Raw genomic sequence first — 27,968 nt, forward strand, 5'->3', positions numbered from 1 at the left:
GTAAGATTTGGAGAAACCCAAAGAGCTCAAAACTTTCTTCTGAGCAGCCTGTACAGAATTGATGAAATTATTATGCACAAAAATGATGCAAATCAGTAACTTTATAAAAGGAAGATGTAATAATACGATACAAACTAATTGTAATGTTTTATTATATGTAGAGACTTTATTAATCTGACAAGTTGAAACAAAGAGGCATGTAGAAGCCAATGTTTCACTCTTGACATGGATTGAGTTAGATACTCAGGTTGGATGTTGACATAATCAGGAAAGAATTTTAAGATTTTCATCATCAAATAAAGGCTACATACTAAAATGTAGCCTTCTTCCATATAAATTATTTCTTGATAATGAAAAATAAAAATGACAAACTGTTGGAAAGAAAGAGGCCAACATTTAACAGATTTCAATTTTGGATCTCTGCAACATTGTTATAACTCCAACCTTACGTTTTCATTTAGAAAAATAAGATAATGAGGAATGAGGAAAGCAAAAGGGGAGCTGCAAAAATCCATGAAGGTTAATGTGCGAGACAACTGGATAAAGGACCAGTTCACTAAGTCCAAGCGATTATTCTTTTGGTGCCTTGTTTTGTGCTAGTCAAATATTTCAGATAGCAGTTATGGATTCAAAGACACCATCGAACACCACCATGATCCAATACAAATACATTTGGATTCATCCGTTCTTACAGAAATACTGAAAATTCCAGGTCTGAAATATAAGACGGTGCCCAATGGGGATGTCCTATGTCAGAGGTGGTGAGTGGACTAGGAAGTAGATCCTACCCTCATCCTGTTGTATTCTGGTTTTAAACTTATTGTATATAGCCTTTGTTCATTTTAATTTTTAAAGTTTGTGTGCTTGCTTTTATGATGTTGTAAGCCGCCCAGAGTTCCTTGTAATAAAATGGTCAGCAAATAAAGTTAAATAAACAATAAATAATAACAAATTAAAACATCCCATATTGTATATCACACAGGAATTTAATAGCAGGGTTGCAGGGAGAGGATTGCAAAGGGGCAAACTGTCTTAATGTTTTTTTTAAAGGTCGCCACAATTCAGCATTTAGTGGGTCTTGTCCTTACCTCATACCTAAGTCAGGGAAGGTTAAGGCTGGTAGCAACACATATTAGTTACCGAGTTGGCCAAAATATTTTTCTTAGTATGTGCATGAAATCCATTCTGGAAATCAAGGCCATTAAGGATATTTTTCATAGTATGTGATGTGCATCTAATTCAGTTCCTTGAGAACTTTTATGATACAGGTAGTCCTTGACTTACAACAGTTCATTTAGGGACTGTTCAAAGTTACAACATCACTGAAAAAGGTGACATGATCATTTTTCACTTACAATTGTTGTAGCTTCCCCATGGTCACGTGTTTTATATCCGAATACTTAACCACCATCCTATTAATTTAACAGCTGCAGTGAGTCACTTAATAATTGTGGCAAAAAAAGTCATAAAATGGAGCCAAACTCACTTAACCAATTTCTTACAACATAAATTTTGGACTCAATTGTGGTCGTTAAATTGAGGACTACCTATATCTAAAGACAGCCAACATAAAAACTGATAGAGGTAGATACATTTCTTTACTCTTTGGTTTAGTAGGAATGTCAATGTGGCTCAAAACTTACAAGTATAATTTTTTGATTAAAACATTAATCAAAGTACCAGATACTAACGATTTCAGACAACTCTAGCCATCTATGCTTTACATGGCTATTCATGTGAGACAGACTGTTGCCTATCCTATTTCTTTATAAATTTAAAATATCTTCAATTATGCTTCTAACCTTTCCAGAAGATGGAGTGATTAGAAATGCTACAATGCAGCAACTGTGTCATAACCACATTTCTGGGTTGTAACATTCAAATTAGAGAGATTAAATACAGGCAGGAGTGCCAGAAATCTGAATGCACAAATATTTCCAGGAACACCTCGCTAAGAAAATGATGCACTCATTCTGCTGGGCAGACAGAATTAAAAAAGCAAAACCGTCATTAACTGTACTCAAAATAAGCAATTGCTTTGTTTGCTCCCAAAGTGAAAGACCAAAATTTGCAAAGATAATCAATTTTTTACATTAATGAATCAGTTGGGATCATTTTCAGGTAAACCAGAATGAATGATTCAGCAGCATTACTTCATTTTGTTAAATTAACATTCATATATTCAACATTTCTTCAACTAAAACTATCTCATAAAATTGATTTTTGCAGAGTTGAAAATGAAATTATCTGATCTACATATAATTTGTGGATTGATATGCAAATGAAGACACCAAGATTTTTTGTTTCTCCAAATGTTTCAATACATTTCTGGCCAATTTAAATGTATTAGTACATAGTTTGAATACATATTTTAAAATAAAACAAAATTTTGAATTAACTGAAATTTATGTTGAAACAATGATACTGCAAGTGAAACATGAAAATGTGGCACAGATATAAACATTTCTAATTAAGATTTTTTTGTATACAAAAATATTATTCAATTTTTAAAGCATGTACAACTTGATTTCCCATTATATAAATCTAACCATCTTTAAAATATTACAGAAAAGTCAAGGGTTTTTGCACAAATCCTATCTTTTTAATGTTTAAATATAATAACAGTAATATGTAATATAGTATATTTTACTATAAATTTTCATTCTCGTTTAAAACAATGCTTTACAATACAGCAATAATCACATCAAGAAAATGTCTGAATTATTAAAGTATAAGACCAACAATATATTGCTTCTAGAACTTGCTGGATTCAACCTCTTACCACTAGTCCTGTTGACTAGAAATTATGAAATTTAATGTCCAATAGCTAAGGAATCACATCCCTAATTCATCTTTTTCAAATTACCACAGAGTTTGGGGAAGAATATGTAGTCCCTAAACATAATATTTAAAACAAATTTTGCTCTTAGTTTGACTAAGGATTCTCATGTACAAAACCTATGGCTAGCTTATCATTTAAACCCAAAAAAATGGATTGCCAAGAACGCATCTTCTCTAAAATTTTGAACTATCACACAAATGTAATACATGCTCATGTACTTTATTATACAAGTCATGTTAATATTACAATCTGAAATGCAATAGAATTCAGTTTTAAGCCAATCATCATGATAAAAATATTGAGGTAAAGGAAAATGGTTGGCAATATTGAAATGCCAAAGTATTTGAAAATTGATTATGACGGTAATATTTGTGACTATATTGCTCATAATTTCATAAAAGAAACTGCTTTAAAAAATTTCCCTGACTTGGTTTCTTCCAAAATTTTCTGAACTATAATTCCCAGAATTCCCAACAACATGGCTATTGATCCTAATGGCTGGGAAGTATAGGAGTACTAATCTTAAAAGATCATCCAATTGGGCAAAGTTAGTTTAGTGTGGTAGAATAATAAAACTGCATTTGATCTATCAAAAACTGATTGTCCATGCTGGAACACAGAGATTAATAATAAAGAATCCAACAAAACTTATATATAAATGTAATGAATGAAGGTTTCTAAATAATATATTTAGGATTACTGAGTAATACAAGAATAACAAAAATAATCCTTAGTTGCTAAGTAAGCCATAAAGGTAGCAGGTAGTTTATTCTTGTTTCATCTTTTTTTTTTTTGCTTCCGCATAATTTTTTCACTGTTGAGTTGTTGGCTTTTTTTAATGTTGCATTTCTGTTGTAAGATCAAGGACTTCTTGAAACTTATATGGCACCATTTCACTGCTTTTTAAAAGTGATATGGAGTCCTTTGGAATTCATTAAGTAAAAATAACTTATGATGTAATCTATTCGTTTGTAATGCTTTTTTGAGAGTGAGGTAGAATATTTCAAATCAAGTACTTGAGTATTAAGCCAAATCAAAGAGTATTTGAATATCCAGAATTTTTGTATCAGATCCTTTCCCCTTATTAATTAAAAAAAAACACCCCAGTATTTAACTATTTTTTCTAGCAAAAATTAAAATACCCTACTATAAAATAAATTACAAGCTCAGCAAAATTCAATCACATCTTGCCCCAGAAATTTTCTTTTCTTCTTTGAGCTCGTTCTAGAACCTGAGAAGCAAGAGAACCAGAAGCAGCAGATCGAGCAGACAACTGGGACAGTCGGTCATCATCATCTATAAGTACAAGGAACAATAATGATATGAAAATTAGTATTAGTATGAAACATACCTAAAATATAGATAGCGAAAAACATTAGTGAAATAAACATTGTCTAAAGCTCTAATTAGCACTACACTGCATGGTTTATCACGGGATGACAAAATGGCCAATGAATAACACTTCAATATTTTATTTTGGAGAATATTTGAGAAGTTAAAAATAACAGAGGTAAATCATTTAAATAAAATAGGCTTGAAGAAGAATCAGAAGTATTTTACTAATGATTTGATGGTCAAAACAGAATAAAAGGGTTTGTGAAAACTGCATCTAGTTGCAGGTATACATGAAGGACTTCTGATGAACAACCTCAAATTCTAGAAGGTTCTGAACACAGTTCTATACCGACACAGAATCAATTTAGATGAATTATAATGGTCAAATGAAGGCAGATCTTATAAGGCATATTTTAAAGATTCACCATGAGGACTATGCAAAATAAATGCATGCATTAAAAAAACTTGACTTCCATGATATTCAAAGTCTGAAACCCCTACTGCTAATGATCCTTGATTATTTTGTAATCTTTGCTTTTCTGTTTAGCAAAGGTATACAAGTAGTCCCTACTTACTGACTATTCATTCAGTGGCCATTCTAAATTGCAACAACACTGAATGAGTGATACTTATAACCAGTTCGTGAAGTTCCAGATGTTCTACCACTTCTGCATATCACATGATCACAATTCAGGCATTTGGTAATCAACTCACACTTAAGATATTTACTGCGCCCCATGATCATCACAAAAAGTCAATGGGCAAGCTGGCAAGGAAAGTGGCAAGTCGCACCAATAGGTGCCTCTCAGCTTCCCTGTGCTCATGCAACACTGCAGCCTCCTTCACCTATCTTCCCTACACTAGCACTGACCTGCAGCTATTTTGCTCTCACAGCCTGCATCAGGCTTTCCTTAGGACTGCCTCCCCATAGTGCTCTTCACACTCCTTACTTGAGCCTCCTGCTCCTACTTAATGACCCACACATTTTGAGTTTATGACATCCTACTACAGTTTCTACTTAATGACCCACACATTTTGAGTTTATGACATCCTACTACAGTTTCTACTTAATGACCCACACATTTTGAGTTTATGACATCCTACTACAGTTTCTACTTAATGACCCACACATTTTGAGTTTATGACATCCTACTACAGTTTCCTACTTAATGACCCACACATTTTGAGTTTATGACATCAACGAAAACTGCCAGAATTTTTGTTGCTAAGTGAGGGAGTCATGTAATGATGTTACACTTTATGACATCACTTGTACTATCCTTAATGTCTGAACAATTATCACAAAAAGTTTAGGAAAATGGCAAAACATAGATACTGATCTGATAATTCTAAAATGTTTAAAAATTTTCAGTAGCTTTGTTAACCAATTTGAACAAGCCCCATGTTTTCCAGTCTCAGTTGTTAGAAAGTATGAAGCTGCAGAAGTTATTTCTTTTTTCTTTCTTTCAATAAACAAATTTTGTGTATGCAGATGCATGGATCAGATTCAGGCAAAGTATTGTCAAATTTTCCCTTTTCTTATTTAGGGGTATTGCAGTCATAACAATTTGCCCTGAAAGATAAAGTTATGCTCTGCAGCAAATGTTGATTTTATTTTTCTGCAAGAAATCATGACTGTACATAAAAATGCCAAGTTACAAAGAAAATTACATTTCAAATTCTATATTTCCTCTTTAGTGGTTAACATGACACAATTTTCTAACCCACCAATAGTTCCAGGTATAAAAATTGTGCCACATCTGTACAAAGTAATTTTATTATCTCATGAATATTTTCAAACTCACTGCTACCCATTTTTATTGCTCTATTTCCAGAAAACACTAACCTTGCCAATGAGACATATCAACAATCTTACACATCAAGTAGAGCATATGGTCAAAGGTACTACTGAAATAGTTTTTGAAGGCTTTTAAACTGGAGCAGGATAGTTTCTTCACCCATTTTATATGTTTTTGTTGCACAATTTCAAAGCTACTGTTCAGCTATCATTTTCTCATTGGTGCCTTCTTTATCTTTAAAAAGATCCAATAGGATCTTGGCTGATATGCATTCTACTAGCTTTATTTTTTCTTATTCCAGTCTTTGTATGGTCATTAGCATAATCACTTAAGGCAGTGGTTCTCAACCTTTATAATGCTGCGACCCCTTTAATACAATTCCCCACGATGTGGCGACCCCAACTGTAAAATTATTTTCATTTTGAATTTATCGTGCCTGAAGCCGTATTGGCTAGCAATCTGAACTGCTTGCGATTGCCTTGAGGACGGAGGCATTAAAGCAGAGACTCCTCCCCTATTAAGTTTATTGTGCCTGAAGCCAGATTAAGCTAGGAATTGGGAGTGATTGCAGCTGGCTTGAGAGGGAGACATCAGAGCAAAGATTTCTCTCTTTTTTAATTCATCGCGCCTGAAGCCAAATTCGGCTAGCGATTTGAAGAGCCTGCAGCTGGCTTGTGGAGTCAACCATTGGAGCGCGATTCTTCGACTCTCAAGTATACTTCCCATATTTCCAATGGTCTTAGGCGACCCCTGGCAAACCGTCATTCGACCCCCAACGGGGTCCCGACCCACAGGTTGAGAACCACTGACTTAAGGCACTACAATGCTAGAATCATTTTAGAGGACCTCCTTGTGCTCACTTGCTCCATAATTGTTGATGCAAGGACAAATCAAGCCTATTAAAGTAGCCATAATAGCTTGCAGGCTGTTAGTTAAAATTAATGTCAAACTCCTGGCAGGGGTCTCTAACTGGGAGTGCCAGTGTGCCCATGGACATTTCTTATTATCAACTACCATATTCTACCTTTTCATATTTATTAAAATTATTTCAGGTTAAAGAAAACTGGGAGTTGGAATGCTATAAAAATAAAGTATAATCAGCAGCAGGTTTTTTTTAATTTTGAAGACTATATTTTGAAGGATACATTTTGATTCCAAATGTGTTCCATAAGCTTTGTTAGAAGATAAACAGGACAGCTATATTTTGATCACAAAATTAAACTATCTATGAAATTTAGTAATCCTTATGAATTTGAGTAAGATTTCAAATGCTTAGTTAAAAAGAGTTATGAAATCACTCCAAAACATTTCAAATGAAAACTTTCCATTTTAACGATATCCAAAAGACATAAACCTTGCTATACACAAAATTTCCATTAACACTAGTAAGCAAGCAGTACCTATTTAGGTATGTCTTGCCTATCGCCTATCAAGATATACCGTATTTTTCGGAGTATAAGATGCAGCTTTTTGGGGAGGAAACTGGGGGGGGGGGAAATCTGCCTACCAGGTATTCATCTGGCTAGCGCCCTTAGTCTGGTTAGCTTCAGCACATTAGTTTGCTGGTTTTGAGCGAGCGAGCTTTTTATCCCCTGCTTGGGGATAAAAAAACACCTTGTAAAGCACAGCTGATCTTTGGAGAGAAAAGCAATGAGAAAAGCAGGTGTAGCACAGAGATCACTTCAGTCATTAGTGCCTCGTTAGGGCTAAAAAAAGCTTCTAAAGCACAGCTGAGAGTTGAAGGGAGCAGGCAAAGGGGGAGGAAGATAGCTTCACTCACTAGCACCTTGTTAGGGCTGAAAAAAAGCTTCAAAAAAGCTACATTCAGAGTATAAGACGCACCTAAATTTGAAGCTTCTGGGGGGGGGGGAATGTGTCTTATACTCTGAAAATACAGTAATACTAATAAAACTACATGTTTTATGTATTATATAAACAATATCTGAAATTTATTAACTAACCTTCATCATGATAGTTTCTCTCCTGAAGGGGTAACTGTAACCAGCTCCTTTTGGGGCTTGCAATATTACCTATTACAAAAAGTATAATTTATTGCATTTTATCAATTCAGAAATATGCTATTTTGTACCGTAAATGGAAATTAAATTAGAATATCTAAATGAGAATGTGCTTCTGGGAGCAATGTGTGATTGCAGCTGTTTCTTCCTTTTTAACTGCTAGTGAGGGTTTGAACTGATTGGGTGGGAGCTTGGCTGTGCTCTGATTGGATGGGGGTTTTTTTGTGTTCTGATTGGCTGGGGGGGGGTGTCCTGTGTGGGGGGGGTCTTGGTTGTGCACAGATTAGTCTGAGTGGCAGGGGGATTTGAGCTGGTGAGCTGCATTGCTGTTGTTTGGCTTCGTGGTCATGGTCGTGCTACATCTTCATAGTGGGTGTCAGTCTGCTGCATGTATGGATTGGAGGGGTTTGAAATGGCTAATGTTGCAGCTGCAGTCTGGCTTCTGGTCCTTGGTCGTGCTTCTCCAATCCATACATGCAGCAGACTGACACTCACTATGAAGATGTAGCACGACCACGACCACGAAGCCAAACAACAGCAATGCAGCTCACCAGCTCAAATCCCCCTGCAACTCAGACTAATCTGAGCACAACCAAGCCAAACAGGACACACCCCCAGCCAATCAGAGCACAAAAAAACCCCCATCCAATCAGAGCACAGCCAATCTCTCACCCAATCAGTTCAAACCCTCACTAGCAGTTAAAAAGGAAGAAACAGCTGAAATCACACATAATATACAGTATATTTTCAGAATAGGTTGTTTAAATAAAACATTGCCAACTGCTTAGTAAAAAAACAGTTATGAAATCACTCCAAAACAGATCCAGTTTAGATCATACCCTGATATGCCACGTATTTCCTAAACCTGACCATAACAAGTTACTCTAAGGTTTATGAAAATTCAGCATAATGGGAAGACAGGAAAAAAATCTACATAGCTGCAAGCATTTATCTGAATCTAAAACCAACAGTAACTTTCTGTCTAAGTAAGTATATTCTTACATTCTTCTTTTGATCGTTATTCTTCAAAGGATAATCACACTATCCAATCCTGCTCGATACAAACCTATATTTCAATTTAATGCAATTTGAGGTTTGGTTACTGTTATTGCAACAAAATACTAAGATTATTTTAAATAGATAGGTCAATCTAAAGAAATATAAAGGTGTATGATGCAAACCAACCATTATGCTGAAACTCTGGATCCCGGAGACTTCCTTGAATGCGACACACTGGACTCCAATAGGGTACAGCAGAACCCTTAGCCAGCTTTGTTTCTGAAACTATAGGTATCTGCTCTGAATGCATTAATGTTGCACAGTTTCTTTTACCAGAAGTATCTTGATTGGAGTACTGATCTGTTCGTAGAGGCAAAGGGTCCAAAGTTTTTAGCCCTGCAACTGAGGAATTAGTCACAGTTTTTTCTTCATCCTAAAATGCCGAAACAAATGTTCTCATTGTAAATAATTCTGTAATTTGCTATGATCCCTAATGTTGTTAACAAAAAACCCCAAAGGCCGTAGTAATAACTGGTATTTTAACAAGTGAAAATAGTTTAAAGTCATTAAATGAAAGAAATCAGCCATGCTTCCATTTTGTATGCCTCATCAGTAACACAAAGATAAGTGCAAAAGTTTTTGAATTCTAATGTTTCAAACATGAAATACCTCATCCCAAATTTGAAATGTTTGGACCTAAAAATACTCCATTTTAAATTCAAAATGGTCTGATCTGAATTTGAAATATCTATTCCAACTTTAGCAAAAGGTTTTCAAGCTTTGAGCCAACCACATTTTGTGCAGTTATTTTGAAACCTTCAATCACAAAAATAGCATTAGAATACTTCTGGTAAGGTTGAAATAAAGTACTTCCAACTTTGAAATAAAGGCATTCACAAGGCATTGTGAATCTGGAACGTTTTGCAATCTCTAATACAACTTGTTAAAAAGCTTTGTTATCTCATTTATTTACTATAAGGTGCCTTACAGCAACTGCTTTCTTATGTAGAGATTTCAGAAATCTTACATGTAGTTGTGTGCTATAATTTATATAGTAAATAAATATATAATTACGTTAAATATAATTTTTCAGCATATGAATATGTAATTACTAGCTCCAATTCTACCCTATTACCAAAAAGGATTAGGGGTTTTGCAATGAACTCATACATACATACATACATACATACATACATATATATGTTTTCGTAGGTTTTCACTGGTATAGGTATGTAGGTCTTGGCATATTCGGGATACTCTCAACCTTACACGGGAAAAGACCCGAATATGCCAAGACACACACACACACACACACACACACACACACACACACACACTTGTTTGTTTTCGTATATATATTCAGGTGCTGGGCAACAGCACAGGCGCATGTTCCATGCAGTAAACAAAGCAGGCAGAACTCAGTTTGCTGAAGACAGCTTGTCAGGACTGGCTGGGGAAAAGGCACTGGGACAGAGCAGGTGGAGGAACCCTGTGTTCTGATGTTGATGTGAAGAATGTTGATGCCTGCAGGGTATGGAGATCACAGTGGGATAGGATTTCATCCCACTACCTCCTCCCTCCCTTTGGCTGATGAAATTATGCTGCCCTGCTGTACATGTCCCAGCTCTGTGCCCCCACCAAGCATCTTGAAACCCAGATCAGCAATAGAAAAAGACAACAAAAGTCAGAGAAGAGGGCGGAGGGGGAAAGGTACAGATGGAGAAGAGATAGGCAGGTGGGAGGTAAGCACCAAAGCAGCATAATGTGACCATGGGATGCTGCAACTGGTCATACATGCAGGTCAGTTGCAAGTGCCCAAATTTTGATCATGTGACCAAAGGGGCATTGCAACAGCCAGAACCAAGGACCAGTCGTAATTACCTTTCATTCAGCACCATTATAACTTTGAACGGTCACTGAACAAAGTCATAACCGAGGATTACCTGTAATCTCCAAACAGAATGAAAAAGGTGACTCAAGCAAACAGGACATGAAAACCTCTTAGAACAAAGTGAAAAGAATGATGCTAATCGGAAATACAAATAAGGATGCCTAGTAGAATTATGAACTTAAAGGAATTTTGCATGAGAATAAAATACATATAAAATAATTGGTCCTTTAAAAAATAACCGTAAGAGAAAGATATTACATAATGTGCACATAGACAAAAATTAGTTGCAAAGAATGTAATCAAAGAAAGGAACAATTAAGGTTAAAAAGGCATTAGAAATGTAGAGCTATTTTAAAAAACTGTTTAGGAGGCTATGAAAAGGACTAAAGGATCCTCCAGCAATGGGACTGAGTTAATAACAAGTTAGAATGCTAAGCATGGCTTTTTGAATTCTTTACAGCTCCTTTATCAGAAATGACCATAGAAAGTGTGTTTTCTTCTATGTAATTAAATACAATATTGCTCTGTGTGTCAGATTTCTCGTCTTCATGTGTATATGTGCATATGGTCCACTCTGAGTCATTGATTGGAGGCAGAATAGAGGGGTCAACAGCTTTCTCCCATAGTGATATATTGGAGACATTTTTTCCTGCAGTATTTTTTTCATCAGCTGCAAGTTTATTTTTAAATTTTAATATTTTTGCCATCTTCTCCATTTATACCAAATATCGTTCCTTTCTATTCAGTTTTCAAACAGTTGTTTTGCTGACAGAAGTACACTGTCACCTTGGATGATTTATTGATAAAGCCATAAAGTATAAATGTACAAATGCTTGTTGTGACGTTAGAGGAATTTTGTTCAGGAATGTGAAAATCCATGTACTTTTTATAGAGATAATGCCATGTTGAAAAGCTGAATGATTTATTCAGTATGTTGTATAACACAACAAGTTTACATTTGAAAAGTAATTTATCAAGATAATTAACACAGAAAATGGAGCCAATAAGTGCAAGATATACCTAAAAGATAAAACCAAGCTAGTGGATCAATTTATGTAAGTTGGAAAAATATTTACTAAATTAAAAGAATGGGAATATTGATAAATGGAAAGATTTGGAAATGTGATTAAAAAGTGTGTCTATTGCAAAGAATAAATATAAAAAGAAACAAAATCAACTGTGATTTTTATGGTGCTGCCCATTTTATTATACTGAAGTGACAGTTGCATATGTCTATTGATAGTATGGATATATGTTCCTGGTTATCACCAGTACAAAATGTTTGTTTAGGCAGTTTGGTCATAAAGAGAAAGTACAGTAAATGACTATCAAACTATACAACCAATATGTGGAAGAAGAATAAATAGATTAACAGCCGGGTAAAATTCAGAAGGTCACAGTTGCAAAGAGTGAGATTTTCAAAACGAAAGAGGTGAGATAATGAAGAACAAAAGCCAAAATATAAATTGATACAAAAGTCTGAGGAAAGCAAGAATGGTTTGCCAAGATAAAAAAACAAGACTTACGATAAAGGGTGTTGGAGTAACAAAACAAATTATTCCCCAAATTATTCTTCTACATATCACAATTTCTAATCAACTAAGTCAAATTTTAAAAAGGGAATAAACTGTTACAGATTTCATTATAGCCATATATAATTTCCCCAGTGCTACAGGTGGTCCTTGACTTACAACTGGCATTTAATGAGAGTTTAGAGTTATGATGGCTTTGGAAAGGGTGCTTTACAGTCCATAAAGCACTTCCAGCCATTAAAAAATGTTGCACTATCCCCACAGTAGTCACAACTGAATTTTAGGTACTTGGCCACCAGCTCATATTTAGAACTGCTTGCAGCATCCTACAATCATAAAACTGCAATGTGCTACCTTTTTTGTCAGTTTGTAGCAAAAAAGCCACTTATGATTGAGTGATTCACTTACTCTATGGTAAAATCAGGTCCAGTCATATGGGTGCTTCGACTTACAATCATCGAGACTTATGACCAATTGTGATCATGTCAAGAACTATCTGTACTACTTTACATTTTATTTGACAAAATTATAATTTCCTTTGTAATTATATATTTTATAGGAAGCAAAAAAGGACATTACAAATATTTCTTACAACAATTATACCTTACCCTGTTAGTTTTTCCTTTTATTTGTTCTCTTGAAACTTGACTATTTGCCAAAGACTGCTTTTCTGAAGATTCCCTTTCTGTTTGCAATAAGGATGAATGCTTCCCTTTCTGAGAAGATACTAAAACAGCACCTCCTAAAATAAAAATGAACAATGTGGTTGCTAATTGTGGCTATATTATATATTATCTCTAATATCTAAGAGACTATATCACCTGCATACACAATAGATATATAGAAATGCAAGAGGCAGGCTACTAAATTCATATTCTGCTTGTAGACTTTCCAGGAGCACCTAGGTAGTCATTGCTGAGAGTAAAAAAGATAACCTTGATGATCAACTTCCTTATTTTTTACATTCACACTGGAGCAGAATATTGGGCTAGACTGGCTTTAATCAATTCATCATCACAATTAATGCTCTTATTAAAATTAATTTAACATAAAATGAATTCTTAGGGTGCATGTTAATTTATATTTTAGGAAGTTAAATAAAAACTACCAGTCTTTTTACCTGCAGCTGGGGTTGTCAGATCATGATGTGTTCTTTGGATTCCACCAAGCGTTCTAAGTTGTGGAGTTGGAAGCCTACCACATGTTCTTAAAGATTCTGAAGAATCTGCCCTGCCTTCTGAAGAACTTACATTTTCCATGGCAAAATAAATAAGAAATGTGACAAAATATAATTATCCAATGAACAATAATTTAAAATCCTGAGTCAGCATTAGAAATTCTAAGTTCTGAATTATTTGAGTCCCAAAGTACCACAACAGAGCTTCCAAGTTATTATCCCCACTCTCTGAATTCTGTTTCTTTTTTTGAATTTGTAATTGTGTTTGAAGATTATTTGGGATTTTGTTATAAAATCTAGAGTAAATTTTGTCATTCAATCAAAATAATTACAGATCAATTTTCAATCATTGATCTTGTCATTTTCTAAACTGTGCTTTATCCTTTATTATATCTGAAGAATACCACTGCAATAATTTTTTACATTGTTATTTTACTGTCCTAAAAATGCTTATTAAATGTTATCCCAGACAATAATTTTCAAATGATGTTTTTCTTAATAAGTATCTATGAAATAATGATATGCATTTTTTCTTCATATATTTAAACAAATGTTACTTTAAAAAAATATTGTATTAAGTCAGTGAATCATCTTTAATTTTGGTAAGTCATTATTTATAGCTGCACTCAAATCAGAAAAATATTGCTTTATCAAGCTTTGCAAATCAGAATTAGAACTGACAATATACCAATGAGAGTGCTATTTGAACATCTGCTTAAGGCAGGAGTGTCAAACTCAATTTCATTGAGGGCTGCATCAGAGTTGTGTCTGACCTTGAGGGGCCAGGGTGGGCGTGGCCAGGGTGGGCAAGGCCCGTTCGACATCGCTCGTGTCGGCACCTGAGGTGGCCCAAGCGATTTGTCAGCAAAAACTGGCTTCCAAGCACCATTTTCAGCTGCGAAGGCCTCTTGCAACCTCTCTGCCAGTGAAAACAAAGCTCAGGAGGGCTGTGTGAGTTCCATTTTCACTGGCAGAGGCACCGTGAGCTGGTCCTTCACTGTTTCGAAGGTGGCCCTGTGGGCCAGATCTAAGCACCCCATGGACCAGATCCGGCCCCCGGGCCTTGAGTTTGACACCGCGGCTTAAGGTATATTACCTGTTAGAATTTGTATACACAAATTCTAGCTCACGTTATTTGACATAATACAGCTAATCTTTTTTTTTTTTAATTGAAAAAGTTTTACAAAATTTTTCCCCCTTTCCCCCCTCCCTTCCCAAACCCCCCTCCCCCCCCCGACTTCCCAGAACAAACACAAGGTATAGTAAAAATAAAGCAAACATATGCTAAAAAATTTTTCCTTCCTAACTAAATTATAATCCTTCAATTCTCATCAATTCCTAACTTCCCCCAAAACAATCAAAAATAATACATCCTAATCATTCAAAGGCAGTCTGATAATTCTTAGTCTGACATCTGTTTTGAATATAGTCAATCCATTTTTTCCATTCACTTAAATATCTTTCTTGCGTATTGTCTTTCAAAAAATCTGAGATTTTTGCCATCTCAGCCAAATTGGCAACTTTCAATATCCATTCTCCTATTGTAGGTACTTCTTTTTTCTTCCAATACTGTCCTATTAGTAATCTTGCCGCTGTTATTAAATTTAAAATCAACTTAGTCTCAATTACTGTACAGTCCGTGATAATTCCCAGCAAAAAAACTTGCGGCAGGAATAATACATCTAATCTTATTTGTGTCAATGCATCAGAGCTTCCCATTAATGGTGAAATTAACATTGCTCTAGCTATCATTTCCCTGAAAAAAAGACCTACCCTGAAAATAAGCCCGAACCAGATTTTTGTGTCTCTAAGCCTATCCCAAAATAAGCCCTAATGAAGGGAGTGGACATGGCCACACAGAAGGCAGCAAGCACCCACGGGCTGACTGTGTCCGGCAGCAGCCTGCACACAATGGTTCCCTGTCCAAGCAGCAGGTGGAGGAAGAAATGGAGTGAGGCATGTGATCTGGATGCACCATGCGGGCCACAGGAAAACCGAGAGTTGGTGGGCTGGAGCAGGCAGCCAACCATGGGAGGCTCCTTTTCACACCTCTCAGTTTGCCTGCGGCCCACGTGATGTGTCGGGATCACCTACCTTCTTCTCTGCACCTCTGCCTCCAGTGCTTCCGTGTGAAGATGAGCCTCCTGCGGCCAGCCACCCATTCTGGCCCACCAATTCTCAACTTTCCCACAGCCTGCATAGTGCATCCAAATCGCCTGCCTCCCCCCACCACCATCTGATGCTTAGGCAGGGGAACAACTCACCTGTGCTGTGCGGGCTATACAGCCTGAGTGTACCGACCAAGGGACCATCTGCAGTAGCTGCTGGATACCATCAGTCCCCATGCACTTACCACCTCTTGTGTGTGTGCCAGAGGACAAGGTACTTAGCCAGGCTGATCACCTTGAAATTGTGTTTCCCCAAAAGTAAGCCCTAGTGCTTATTTTGGAGCCCCCCAAAATATAAAATTGGGTCTTATTTTGGGGAAAACACGGGTAAGAGATGTTTAATCATAGCCCCATAACTCCAAACAGGAAAATTAATATTTCAAATATTTACTTTTGCTGATTGTTTATACTGGCATCCTTATCATTTTTTTCCACTTCTTTAACTGCATCAATTTCTTGCTTATTTTCTTCTTCTTTGCATTCTCCTAATATAGGCGAAAGGTTTTCTTGTTGCTCATCATCATGTGATTCATCCCAAACTAGGCGCCGCTTGACAGGAATAGTAGAAGCATCTGATACACCTAAATTCCCAATGCTATTTTGCTGTGCAGGTTGTGCCAATATTTTAGGACCTGAAGATAATTTATTTTCAGGGATCCTAAACAAGGAATATCAATTTATTAAATGTAAGATTTAGTAGCCATTTATATATTGTAAGAAATATTTGGGACCTTCCTTAATGATATGACTAATGACAGTTATATCAACTTAAATATATTTATGTTTTAATTATACTCATCTGCAAATTTAGTAATCAAGCAAGCTAAATGAGGAGGACCTAAGAACTATACAACTACCAGTAGCTCTCTGTAACACTAGAGGCTTGAATTGAAAATCAAGAATAGATCTCCATGTCACACGGAAACCAGATTTTCAAAGGAGTTTTGCAATGTATGCTAATAATCTGCTAAATAAAGGAAAAGGGGAAAACAAGTTACTGTGTTTGACAACCTTTGTTAGTATCTAAAATCTCTTTGAATTCTCTGTATACATACTGTACATGTAAATGCACACATAAATACAGTGTTCAAGGATCTTCTCTATTTTATATATTCTTAATCAAATTTACTTGTGAAAAAAATGTGCAAAAGTAAAAAAAAAATTAATAATATACTCATATTGTGGTTAAAATGTTTTTGGATGTAGCCTGAATCTTAATGATTTCATGGATATATTCATGCAGTAAATGATTGATATACCATCACTTTCTTTCAAGATACTTTCTTAAAATTTTTCCAGTCTAGCCTATAGCTAAGGGATTGTCTAGAGGTTTTCCAACTAAATATTAACCAGTCCCAATCCTGTTTAATTTTCTATCACAAAATATTACATTTTAAAAACACAACCTTCTTCCATGTCTAATTTCTTACCCTGCTAAGTCAAGTGCTCTGATATTATTGCTCATGGTTTCTTCCACAGTGGATTCAGAGGACAAATCCCAGAGTCTATTGTTATCTGACAGGATTTGATTTAAATGATCTCTGGAAAAGTGGGTTCCTTGTATCCTCTGCTTATAAGCTTCTGCTTTCTCTCGAAGTTCTTTCACCTGGATATGAAAATTTCACATTGTTACTGATGGAAGATTTTTTATCAACTTTGTTGGCTAATTAACAGCCACCAACAGCACACAACAGCATGTCACATACAATGCACAAACATTGCAGCACAAATATCGAAGGAAAAGATATTTTTAAAGAATGCTTCTGCTAAGCAGTCATGCCAAAGATCACTGGTCAGTAAATTACTCAGCAAGCATCAAAATGACTCCAACTATGCATATGCTTAATATAACAATAGTTTTTTTACGATTCATAAATTTTATAATTTTCCCAAACATGAAAAGTTTAGACATGACCAACCTCCACATACCACATGGTATTTAGGGTGTTTTGAGAACCCTGAGGAGAGGAATACAAAAATAAACAATATTTATTTACTATTTTTGTATTAATATTACAAATTTACTTTAAAAACTAAAATGATTTCTTCATTCTGCTATGTTATTCTCCTGCCTCCTAGAGTTCACATTACAGAAGTGTAATTTAATTTCCTTAAAAATACAGCATAGCTAATGAACAGTATTCCTCCAATCCATCAGATTGAATAAATACTTGACAACTGTAAAATGATGCATAGTACATTTCCTGAACTGATAATGAACAGCAACAACTGATCTCCATTTTTACATGTATATTGTTATTTCTATAGCATCAGTCTACCAAATTAAATAAACAATTGCTGCTTTGCTACTGTTCCATAAATCTCATTTTTACTGGGGAATACTGACTTTAGCCAAGGTAGGAGAAATTGAAGATTTCTGGATTTTGTTCTGTGGTTCTTTGTGATTTGTGAGGGAGTTCAAATTAACTTCAGCAGTGGCTGTTTCACAACAGGCCACACAACTTGTATTATTTTGTAACTTAGCATAACTGTTTCATCAAATCAAATTCTTCAATACCTAGGAGTATAATACCTAGGAGTATAAATAAAGCCCTTCTTTTTGAATAATTAAATAAGCCCCATCCTTTGCAAGACTCAGACAGCTGTTTCAGAAGCTGCCGATGGTGGTTTCCTTTACATGGCTCTTCTCAAAATGTGATGATAGCATTTCTCATTTTTAAAAAATTGCATTGAGTACAGTACTGTAACAGAAACAGAAACCAACAGATGTTCTAAGAGCATCAAAAACAGGACAGCAGCAATATTAAGATTAGTTGCATAGCAATAAAGTATTTAGTGTCTCCTACCAATTTCCTATATCATTTTATGGATTTTACATTAAATATTATATTAACTCAAAATGAAAATTAATTTTTAATAATTAAATAAGATTAATTATTATTTATGGTGGGAGAAGAAATTATCTTTTATTTACTGAAAAGGTTAGAAAATCTTGAACACTGGGAACAAGCAACAAATGCAAACTGGTATAGAACCGGCTAGAAAGCTTGAATTCTGAGACTATTATTTCACTGTCCATTTATTTCTTCCCCTCACTCTTTTTTTTAGTGGAAAGATAGAAAGCGGTGTGATGGCCTAGTGGTGAAGATCTCGCCTCTCACTCTGAAGGTTTAGAATTCAATCCTAGATAGCAGAAGATTTTTCTCGTTAATTAGTTCTTAATATTCAATTAATGTGAATTTATTTTTTATCTGATTCTGCCCTTTTTGTAGCATAGTTTTTACAAAAGGGGAGATCTTTGGAAATCATTTAGCTGAAATTATTAACTCTAGGATGACAGGCTAGAAAAGATCAGCATCGCATAAGAACTTTCTCTTTATTTAAATATGTATTTATTATCTTGTCTTCTTTTTAGATCAAAATTATTTTATTTTCAGTAAATACAAACCCCATCAACAAACCAAAATTTGCAAAAGACGGTAGTTTTATTCAGTTGCTCTAAAAGCTAATTATTTCCTCTATCCAATAACAAAGCAGAATGCCAAAGTTTAGGCACATAAAAAAAATTAATGAGATGTAACACATGAAACTGATCTCTATTTTAGTCTTCTTGATTACAGAAATCCAGTTCCAACTAATTTAGGAAACACTGTGTAACTTTTAATGGACAAATATTTGAAAACAAAACTGCCTGTTCAGTGATTGTTCTCTGTGCAGATACATAAAAAGTAAAATAAAATCAACAAAATTACAAGAGCACATTTACCAATCAAAACTGAGTGAAAAGAGCTGCATTGTAACATTAAACCTCAAATCAAATGAGGGAGATGTAAGTATAGTAGAAAACAAATTATTTGAAAGAGTGCGTGTACAGAGAAAGTCATTTCTGAGAAATAAGAGCAGAGATCCAAAACAGCAGCTGACTAAATGCAATATTTATGTTCTACCATGTTCAGTAATAAAGTTCTATTCTACATTTTTCTGCATTATAATACAATACCATGTATTAAAAGGACAACTTTCAAAAGATGAAGCAATATCAAAACTTTCAAATGAATTCCTTGGAAATAATCATATACTCACTTGATAAGGTATATTTTTTCTGACATGGACCCAGGCTCCTTGTTTATAGATGTATTGACTAGGAGACAAGAATTTTGATCTATATTCTGTATTCATTTTCCTAGAAAAACACAGTTGAAAGTAAGAAGAATTAAATATTACTTTGCAATTGTGTAGGGAAATAAGAATGCTAAATATCAAAGTAATACCGAGAATAAAATAGAAATTAAGACAAACAACATTTGTGTGGGAAGAGAGTGTCTTTGACAAAAATTTGTTTTTCAAGAAAGATATACAGTTCTCAAGAATACCAGGTTTTGTAGGCCAACACCAGAACCACTACATCAAACTGGGTTTCTATTTTAGAAGTCAATGACCAAAATGAACTTTGATAAGAGAGATAAACTAAAAGACAAATCAGGAAATCTCCAAATCCTCCAAGGGTTTATATGGGGACATTAAGCAATCCCTATTTCTTAAACACAAGGAAGGAGGGAAACATAACAAAACATTCCTTCTACTCATTTTCAAAGTTGACTGTATTTAAACAACTATGTGTAGTGAAAAGAGAATTCAAGGCATTTTATATTCTGATATGCTTAGACTTACTTAAAACGTCTATGTGAACACAACAACTTCTGTTTTTGTTTTTCTTCTTTCTGCTTTGTTTCTAATTCATTTTGATTTGAATCTTCTGATGACTTTGAAGTGGTTTTATTTTTTTCATTCTAAATTTTTTAAAAAAATATTTTATTGTTGATTGTATGAATTATAACTTATTAAAATATATAACTATATTTATTAAACATCTATTTTCTAAATGCAATGATTAATCTTAATTTTATGAAGTATATAAATATTTTTAAATGTTTCCAATAGAACATTTACTGATTATAGTTCTTAGTATGATATTCATGAACTTCAAAAACTCAATAATTGTCAGAAATAATTTGAATATACCTTGGTGCTGGGAAAATGTATTTACATTTGATTGAAATGTGATCAGGAAATAAGAGTAGAAAGACCAAAAAAATATCAAGAACTTCAGAAAAAATCTATGTGATATTTTTAAAAAATATGCATCACTTCTTTAAATATCGGAATCACCAGGACGAGAACATGAAATGAATCAACCAAATTAGAAATTCTAAGTATAGAAATTGCTAATTAAAAAGGGACATAATTCATTAATAGGTAATAAATCAAGTACAATACCTTTTCTCCAGAGGAGACTGCTACTGATTCGGATCTAGGACATGCACTCTCTTCCAGAAAGCATTGTTTCAGTGGTTTTATAGGGGATGAAGGTTTGAAATTCCTTTCATATTCAGTTTCAGGAATAATAACAGGAGACTTAAATGGAGGAATGGATTGACTTGATCTGTGAATAAACTTTGGTTTATAAAATACATTAATTTTTTTTATAAAGCTAAGTAACTTTGCCACAGAAATTAAAGAGACTTGGTGATGTTTAATCTCTACGATATTATTGCACAGCAGAAAAGTCTTAATCAGTTGATATGGAATGATCCAGCCATTTAGTTACAGGCAATACTACTCAACATACAACTGTATATACCTGCAAAGTCAGCTAATAAAATCAATTATATGGTATCTGGAACAAAATGGAGCATTTCGCACGCAATGTAATACATCAAAAAACGCAATACAACAAAACAATAACTGAAAAAAGCCCCAAAGAAGGTATTATTCTGCATAGTAAATCTGCACTGAACAAGAATCACAAAATTATTTTCTTAAGACTTTAGTCTACCTACAAAGGAACTCTGAAAAAAGCCTCACTGAGTAAAATTAAGCTTATTTTCAAATTAAAATTTATAAAGTTGTGCGATACTTTTCATGAAAATATTTCTTAAAATGCTTAGTTACCTGATCTGCTGCAAGGACTGGAGAAAGCTTCTGTGGGGTTTTCCAAACAAACTCTCTTTGATACTCAGAACTTCTAGGAAAGCTTCTTGATCGTGAAATATTCATGCCTGCTCTCCTCTGTAGAACTCTGTTGAGCTGACAACCGATATTAACAATATATTCAGAATGTCATTTCTTTTTGTCGTCTAATATCAGAAGTTTTTATCATTATGAATACGAAGATGGACTATGCTGATAAAAGAAAAGTATGTTATGACATTCTGCAAGCTTGCTTATACATCAACATGGAAACATACTTTTTACATCTAAACCCTGTTCCTGTTACCATTATTGGTTAAAGGTGCCTTTGATTTAACATGACAGAAGCATTGGGAATATTTAGGCTTTCATATAAAGTCAGTGGCAATTTATTTACTTGAATAATGAAACAATATGCCTGTACAGGTAATCCTCAATTTACAACATTTCGTTTAGTGACTGTTCGAAATTACACTGGCACTAAAGAAGTTACCTGACCATTTTTCACACTTACGACTGTTGCAGCTTTCCCATGGTCACAGATTCACTTAACAAATGTGGCAAGAAAAGTCATAAAATGAGCCAAAACTCACTTAACAAATTTCTCATTTAGCAACAAAAATTTTGGGTTCAGCTGTGGTCATAAGTTGAGGACTACCTGTAAACAATTATTTTAAACATTGTGTCAACATTAACTTTCTTGACTGCTTCTTTTCTATTGTTTTTCCTTTTGGCTAATTTATATTTCTTATAAGGGAGTTTAGGGAAAATCTATTAAATCTGTATGATTAAATTCTTAGTGAAAAATTGTAGGACATTACAATTTTCTTCATATTTCTTCCTTGGATTTTCTCTTATGTTATTTATAATTCTTTAATCTCGAATTTTTTATATTGACCTGATAATTTAACCCTCTTTCTATAAATATTATTCCCTTCTTTTTCCAAGCCCTCAAGGGGATTGCTTTCTTTATCTTTGTTAGGATCCAAAGATTCTTATACCTCTCCTAGTGTAATGATTACTTTTCCTAAACTGAGCATTATTCAGATGTGTAGACTCTGATTTCCAGAACTTTCAGCAATTGTCATTCTGGCTGTCTGGAAAATTCTGCAAATTAAAGTTCAAGAATATGGAATGCACCCAGGCAGGAAAGTTTGTATTGTCCATATTAATAAAGTTACAATGAATTATTTCTGAGCTTTAACTCACAACATAAATCAAACTTTTTTTTGGTACTTCCTACCCCATGATCTGTTTTTCCTAATTCTTTTTTGGTAGATGCTAATACTTTATTTTCATGCATTGGAGTTTGGAGCACTGACTTCTTGCTTTTTCTAAATGCTTCAGTTGATTCAGGTCCAGATCCTGCAGAGTTGAGATGCAGTTTTTCAGGAAGCCTAGGTGCATCCGATGTCTCAATCGGGTCCTTATTAAGTTCAACATCCTTGCTGTCGGTTTTGTGCAATTTGACTGGCTCACTGACTTCCAATTCTGATAACGCATCTTTCTCCAAGCCATTACTTCCATTCCATTGAAAAGATTTTGAAATTTGTGTGTCATAATAAGGCACTCTTCTCTTGGAAATAAAATTTGGTTCTCTTGTGATCCCTGTAATACATGTAATATCAAATACTCTGAAAATTCTGAAAAAGAATGTGAGCATCACACTATTTCTTTTGCACACATGCAGAAGAAAAAAAAATATAAATAAACATTTCATCAAAGAAATGCTTCTTTTAGTTTGGATAACACCTAGTAATATATTAACCTTCAATCTGATTACTTTTTATTGCCAAATACATATCAAACTATGAATAATTAATCATTTTGACCAAATATCTAAGTATATTCTCTTTCAGTCTTAACAGGAACCATGTTAATTTAGTATTTAACATTGTTGTGTTTTAATGGTATCTAATGGTATCAGGAATCCAAACTATGAAACTGTGTTTACTCCTACTGCATGATAAAATTTATTTGATGAAATCTGGATAATTAGTATATAGAAAGCAGTAACTATTGCATTTCTTATACAAGAAATATATCACAAAAAAATTAATTTGTCTTACCAAACTCATCTGATCGAAGGCCAGCCCATCGGCACTTTTGTTCATGTGTCGAATTGCAGAGTCTAGGCTGTTCTGACTGCTTCCATTTGAAGTTTCTTTTGTACTCACTTAATCCCTACAATAATATAAAATGCAAAATAGTAATTTTATGCCTTATTTCTTCCAAACTCAATAAAGTTACAACCTGGCAGAATTGATGTAAGCATTTTTAATTGATATCAAAGATCAAATAATCTTTCATAACAGTAAAAAATAAAGACAAAAGATTTCGCCAACAGAATTTTCTTATTTATATGATTTGATTCTACCTGAATCCACTTTTGCATAAATGTGGTTACATTCACATCTGTAATATGCTTATCTTATTTCCTTAAGTATTTTATTATGTATATGCAATTCCTTCATATAGTAAAATTTACTTTAGTACTAGTAGGAAATGCCTTGTAGAAAGGAAACAAAACTTAATAAATTTCTACTTCAGATTACTTAACCATCAGAATCTAACTTCACATCATGTTTGAGATTATATAGATACTCCTTGATTTACGATCACAATTGGGACCAGAATTTCTGTCATTGTCACTAGTCATAAGTTGAGTTGACCTGATTTTACGACACTATTACATAGTCATTAAGCGAATCATCATTAAGTGAATCATGTCATCATGAATCAAATCCAGTTACCCCAGTGCCAAAAATTGGCAAAAAATAGTTGCAAATTGTGACAATGATTGCAGGATGCTGAAAATGATCATAAATGAAATCCTGTTGCTAAGTTGCTCAAGTTGCAATCACATGACAATAGGAGTAGTGAGGCAGTCATAAATGGTACAGGTCATAAGTCACTTTGGGGCTGCTGTTATTTCAAAGGGTTGATAAACAGTCATATGTTGAGATTTTAAAGCTTTCTTTAAAGAGTCTGGATGGGTAAGTCCTTTTGTTATAACTGTTCTGTTAATTTACAATTAAAGAGAATTATAAACATTAGATAAATTATTATTTAATAATTAAGGGCTATAATACATATTAGAACAAAAAATCAATCCGCATCATCACATATAATGTTCTATATGGCACATTATCTATCAGAAGCCTTGTTTTTGCAAGTGTAGCCATTTGCTTACAGATGGGAATAATACTCTTAATAACATGATGCTGCACTTATAACTTTAACATCAGTGAGGCTATCAACTGTAAATATATATTTTGTCCTATTTATAAGACAACATTAACTTCATTGTGGAAATAGACTGAAGCTGGTTAATTTTTTCCAAGACTTAAACTTAATTTTAAAAGCAGTTTGAAATTCTGTTTAACTACTGAGCAAAAAATATTTTCATGTCATGAAGTATTTTTTGTACATAATAGGTAATTTAATCAGATGCCACATATTAATAAAGAGACACCATTAGAAAATGTGTTTCATTCCAAATCTAATAGTTAGGTATTCTTTTATGAAATACTATACAAGATATTTGGGCAGTGAACAAGCCAGTCTCCTCTTTGGTTTTCCTGATTATTTTCTTACTTTCTCTCTCTTTTACTTAAGAATTAACTGCTCTCAAATTTCCTATATTGGAAGCTAATGATAAAGCTCAGGTTTTACAAGGCAGTTTGATTATTCTTCACAAATTCAGATACAACATTATGCTCTTTAATTAACAATGCATAATTTTTAAGAATCCTTCTCGAGATCTTTTCTGTAGGTGGTTTAATATTCCATATTATTATTCTTTAAGTAATATTTTATTACTTACAGGAAAATAAAAGTTAATAATAAGCAAAATTCTATTAAACAGGAAGAGGGAGGGAGGATTGTATTTCTATATAGGATATAAAGTGGATTTCCTTTCTTTTATAACTTAATTGGTTTCAATGCTTAATTGATTCCACAAGGAAAATGTGGATTAATGCTCTACTTCTGACCACTCATCTCCACTGAATAAAAGATTTAAACAAATGGAATGATAACACAGATATGGACTTTTCTTTTTGTATTTATAAAGTACTTTATAGGTTTAAGGCTGGGGTAGGATAATTACAAGACAGTACATCAAACTGAAAGAATATAACTTGAACTATTAAAGAAAATTAAAATCCAAATCTCCAAGATCCAAATTCTGGGATGGTATTTTTGAAAGAAGCTGTTTTGAAGGACTACAGACTGTTTCTAGAGGTGTGAGTAGTATTTCAAGGTTGCAAAGTCTCAACTTTAAATATTTCATTCCAAAGCCATTCCAAACTTATCAGTTGTATTCCAATATTGAAATAAACTATTCCATCTGTGAAATTAGGGTTGGAGTGGTCTGCTTAGATGTCAGATCACTTCTTATAAATTTGGTAACCACTTCTTATAAACAGGTAACCCTCAGTTACCGACTGTCTTATTTAGCAACAGTTTGACTTTATCAGTATTAAAAAGATCCAGCCTCGTGACTTAGTCTTTGCATTTACAACTGTCACATCCCACATTCATGTGATCATCATTCGGGCACTTTGCAATCAACATGCATTTATAACTATTAGTATCCTGTAATCATGCAATTACCATTTTGCATGTTTCCCAACAGGGCTTGCAGCACACAGTTAATAAGAGTACAGAGAAACAAACCACAGTCACATGATGTCTTGTTTAATTCGTATGGTTTTGGGATGGTCATTAAACATTGATTTGCTTACTGACCAAATGGGAAATGACATAATAAGTCTGTCAGAAGTCATATGATTTTCTGCTTAACAACGAAGTTGCTGAATCCAATTGTCATTGCTAAATGAGGACTACCTATATGCTTCAACCTCTATGTTTTATACACCTAATGTCATGGGTAAAATTCTACCGTGTAATAATAAATCTGAAACCTGACTATCTTACACATGCGCAGAACAAATAAAAATCAATCAATATCAGCAGGAAAAAATAAATTAAAAGGCACAAAATGTTTGTATAAGCTATGTGCAAGTGCCATGCAATTTTTATTGCTTGTGAAAATGTTAAAAATAAATTAATATTCATATATATTGCAAATGCCTTGAAAATTATGTGTCTACTTTTTCTTAAAAGTCACTCAGCTTTCTCTATTTCACACTTCAGTGGCTTTGTAAATTTAGCTTTTGTCTGTACTACTGCAAACTGAATTACAGGTTTTTTTTATCTTTTATCACTCACAATGGTTACACTGTCATCCTTAGGACTTAGGACATTAGCTTAGCTTAGGACATTATGTCATACTCAATTCACCACCTCTCTACATTCAAAGCAAAGAATCCAAATAGCACTTCTCACAGCTCAACTCACCTCATCCCATAAATATCCAAGAGGTTTTCTGCTACATTCTTGGACTGTTCCGATTCATTTCAGTAACCCTTGCACTGGGATAGACCGTAATATATCATGCCCAAGATGCAACGATAGTCATTTTCTATTCTAATTGGTACAATTGAATTATGATTCTAACCTTTCCTTTATCGAACATTCCCACCTTTTCCTCTAGCAGTTTCCAATGATGCTAAATGTATTATAGGCATTAAGACTAATTTATTATTATATTACAATTCTTTTCATTTGAGCCCAAGCAGAGCAGACAATGGAGTTTCCCGTCGTCGTACAGCTTTTAACATCTGAATAAGGACCGTGAATAAGCAGAGACCCAGCCTTAAGACTTACCACCGATCCTAGTTTCCCATGCCAGCTCATTCCCGTTGGTAACCACATGCTAACTAACTCAGATAGGCTACTGAGCTCACTGCCTTCCTATCCTGGGCCCACTTAGGCTGGGCTTGGCGAAGGGTCAGCGAGACAACCAGCAGCCGCCGACCCGGATTATTTGCTGGTGGAGAGGAACAAACCCCCGAAGCGAGGACAATGGGCGCTTCTCTTGAAACGACCAATAACGCAACGGCCAATACCAACTATGCGCGAGGGGAGGAGAGGAGAGAGAAAAAACGGAAGCCAAGGGCTTGTTCTAGCTTAAAGTTTCTGAGCAAGAGGGGAAAAGCCTCTCGCTGAGGACACGACGGCAGCCCACTCTCACCTTCCAGCGTACAGGCATGACTCTTCGCCTGGCTGGAACTAGACGTGAACAGCGAAAACGTGCAAGTCTTCTACTAGGGGGAGAAAAGAGGCTGGTTGCTGTGGAAGCAGAGAAGGACGCAACACTCGTAAATACTGGCGTTTCCTTGACAAAAAGCCCCGCGGCCTATTTGGCTC

At 34.5% G+C, this 27,968-nt stretch overlaps 1 protein-coding gene across 4 annotated transcripts; it reads right to left on the reverse strand.

Annotated features, from left to right (window-relative positions):
* Positions 1–3,617: 3,617 nt before the first annotated feature.
* MDM1 (Mdm1 nuclear protein) lies at positions 3,618–27,924 on the reverse strand. 4 transcript variants are annotated; one of them, XM_058190883.1, is made up of 15 exons: positions 27,793–27,924; positions 23,762–23,876; positions 22,936–23,300; positions 21,675–21,809; positions 21,000–21,176; positions 20,394–20,512; positions 19,806–19,905; positions 17,681–17,719; positions 17,192–17,367; positions 16,153–16,419; positions 13,537–13,661; positions 13,025–13,158; positions 9,180–9,426; positions 7,938–8,006; positions 3,618–4,138 (listed from the first exon to the last, which is right to left on the reverse strand). In XM_058190883.1, the coding sequence occupies exons 1-15, from the start codon at positions 27,808–27,810 to the stop codon at positions 4,023–4,025; spliced, it is 2,202 nt and encodes a 733-aa protein (XP_058046866.1). In that variant the 5' UTR covers positions 27,811–27,924; the 3' UTR covers positions 3,618–4,022. The 4 variants fall into 4 exon arrangements, with proteins under 4 accessions (XP_058046866.1, XP_058046865.1, XP_058046868.1 ...); XM_058190882.1 differs by lacking the exon at positions 27,793–27,924 and adding an exon at positions 27,426–27,586; XM_058190885.1 differs by lacking the exon at positions 17,681–17,719.
* Between the last annotated feature and the right edge of the window lie 44 nt (positions 27,925–27,968).

This window comes from Ahaetulla prasina, chromosome 7 (assembly GCF_028640845.1).
Source record: "Ahaetulla prasina isolate Xishuangbanna chromosome 7, ASM2864084v1, whole genome shotgun sequence".
NCBI classification, from domain to species: Eukaryota; Metazoa; Chordata; class Lepidosauria; order Squamata; family Colubridae; genus Ahaetulla; species Ahaetulla prasina.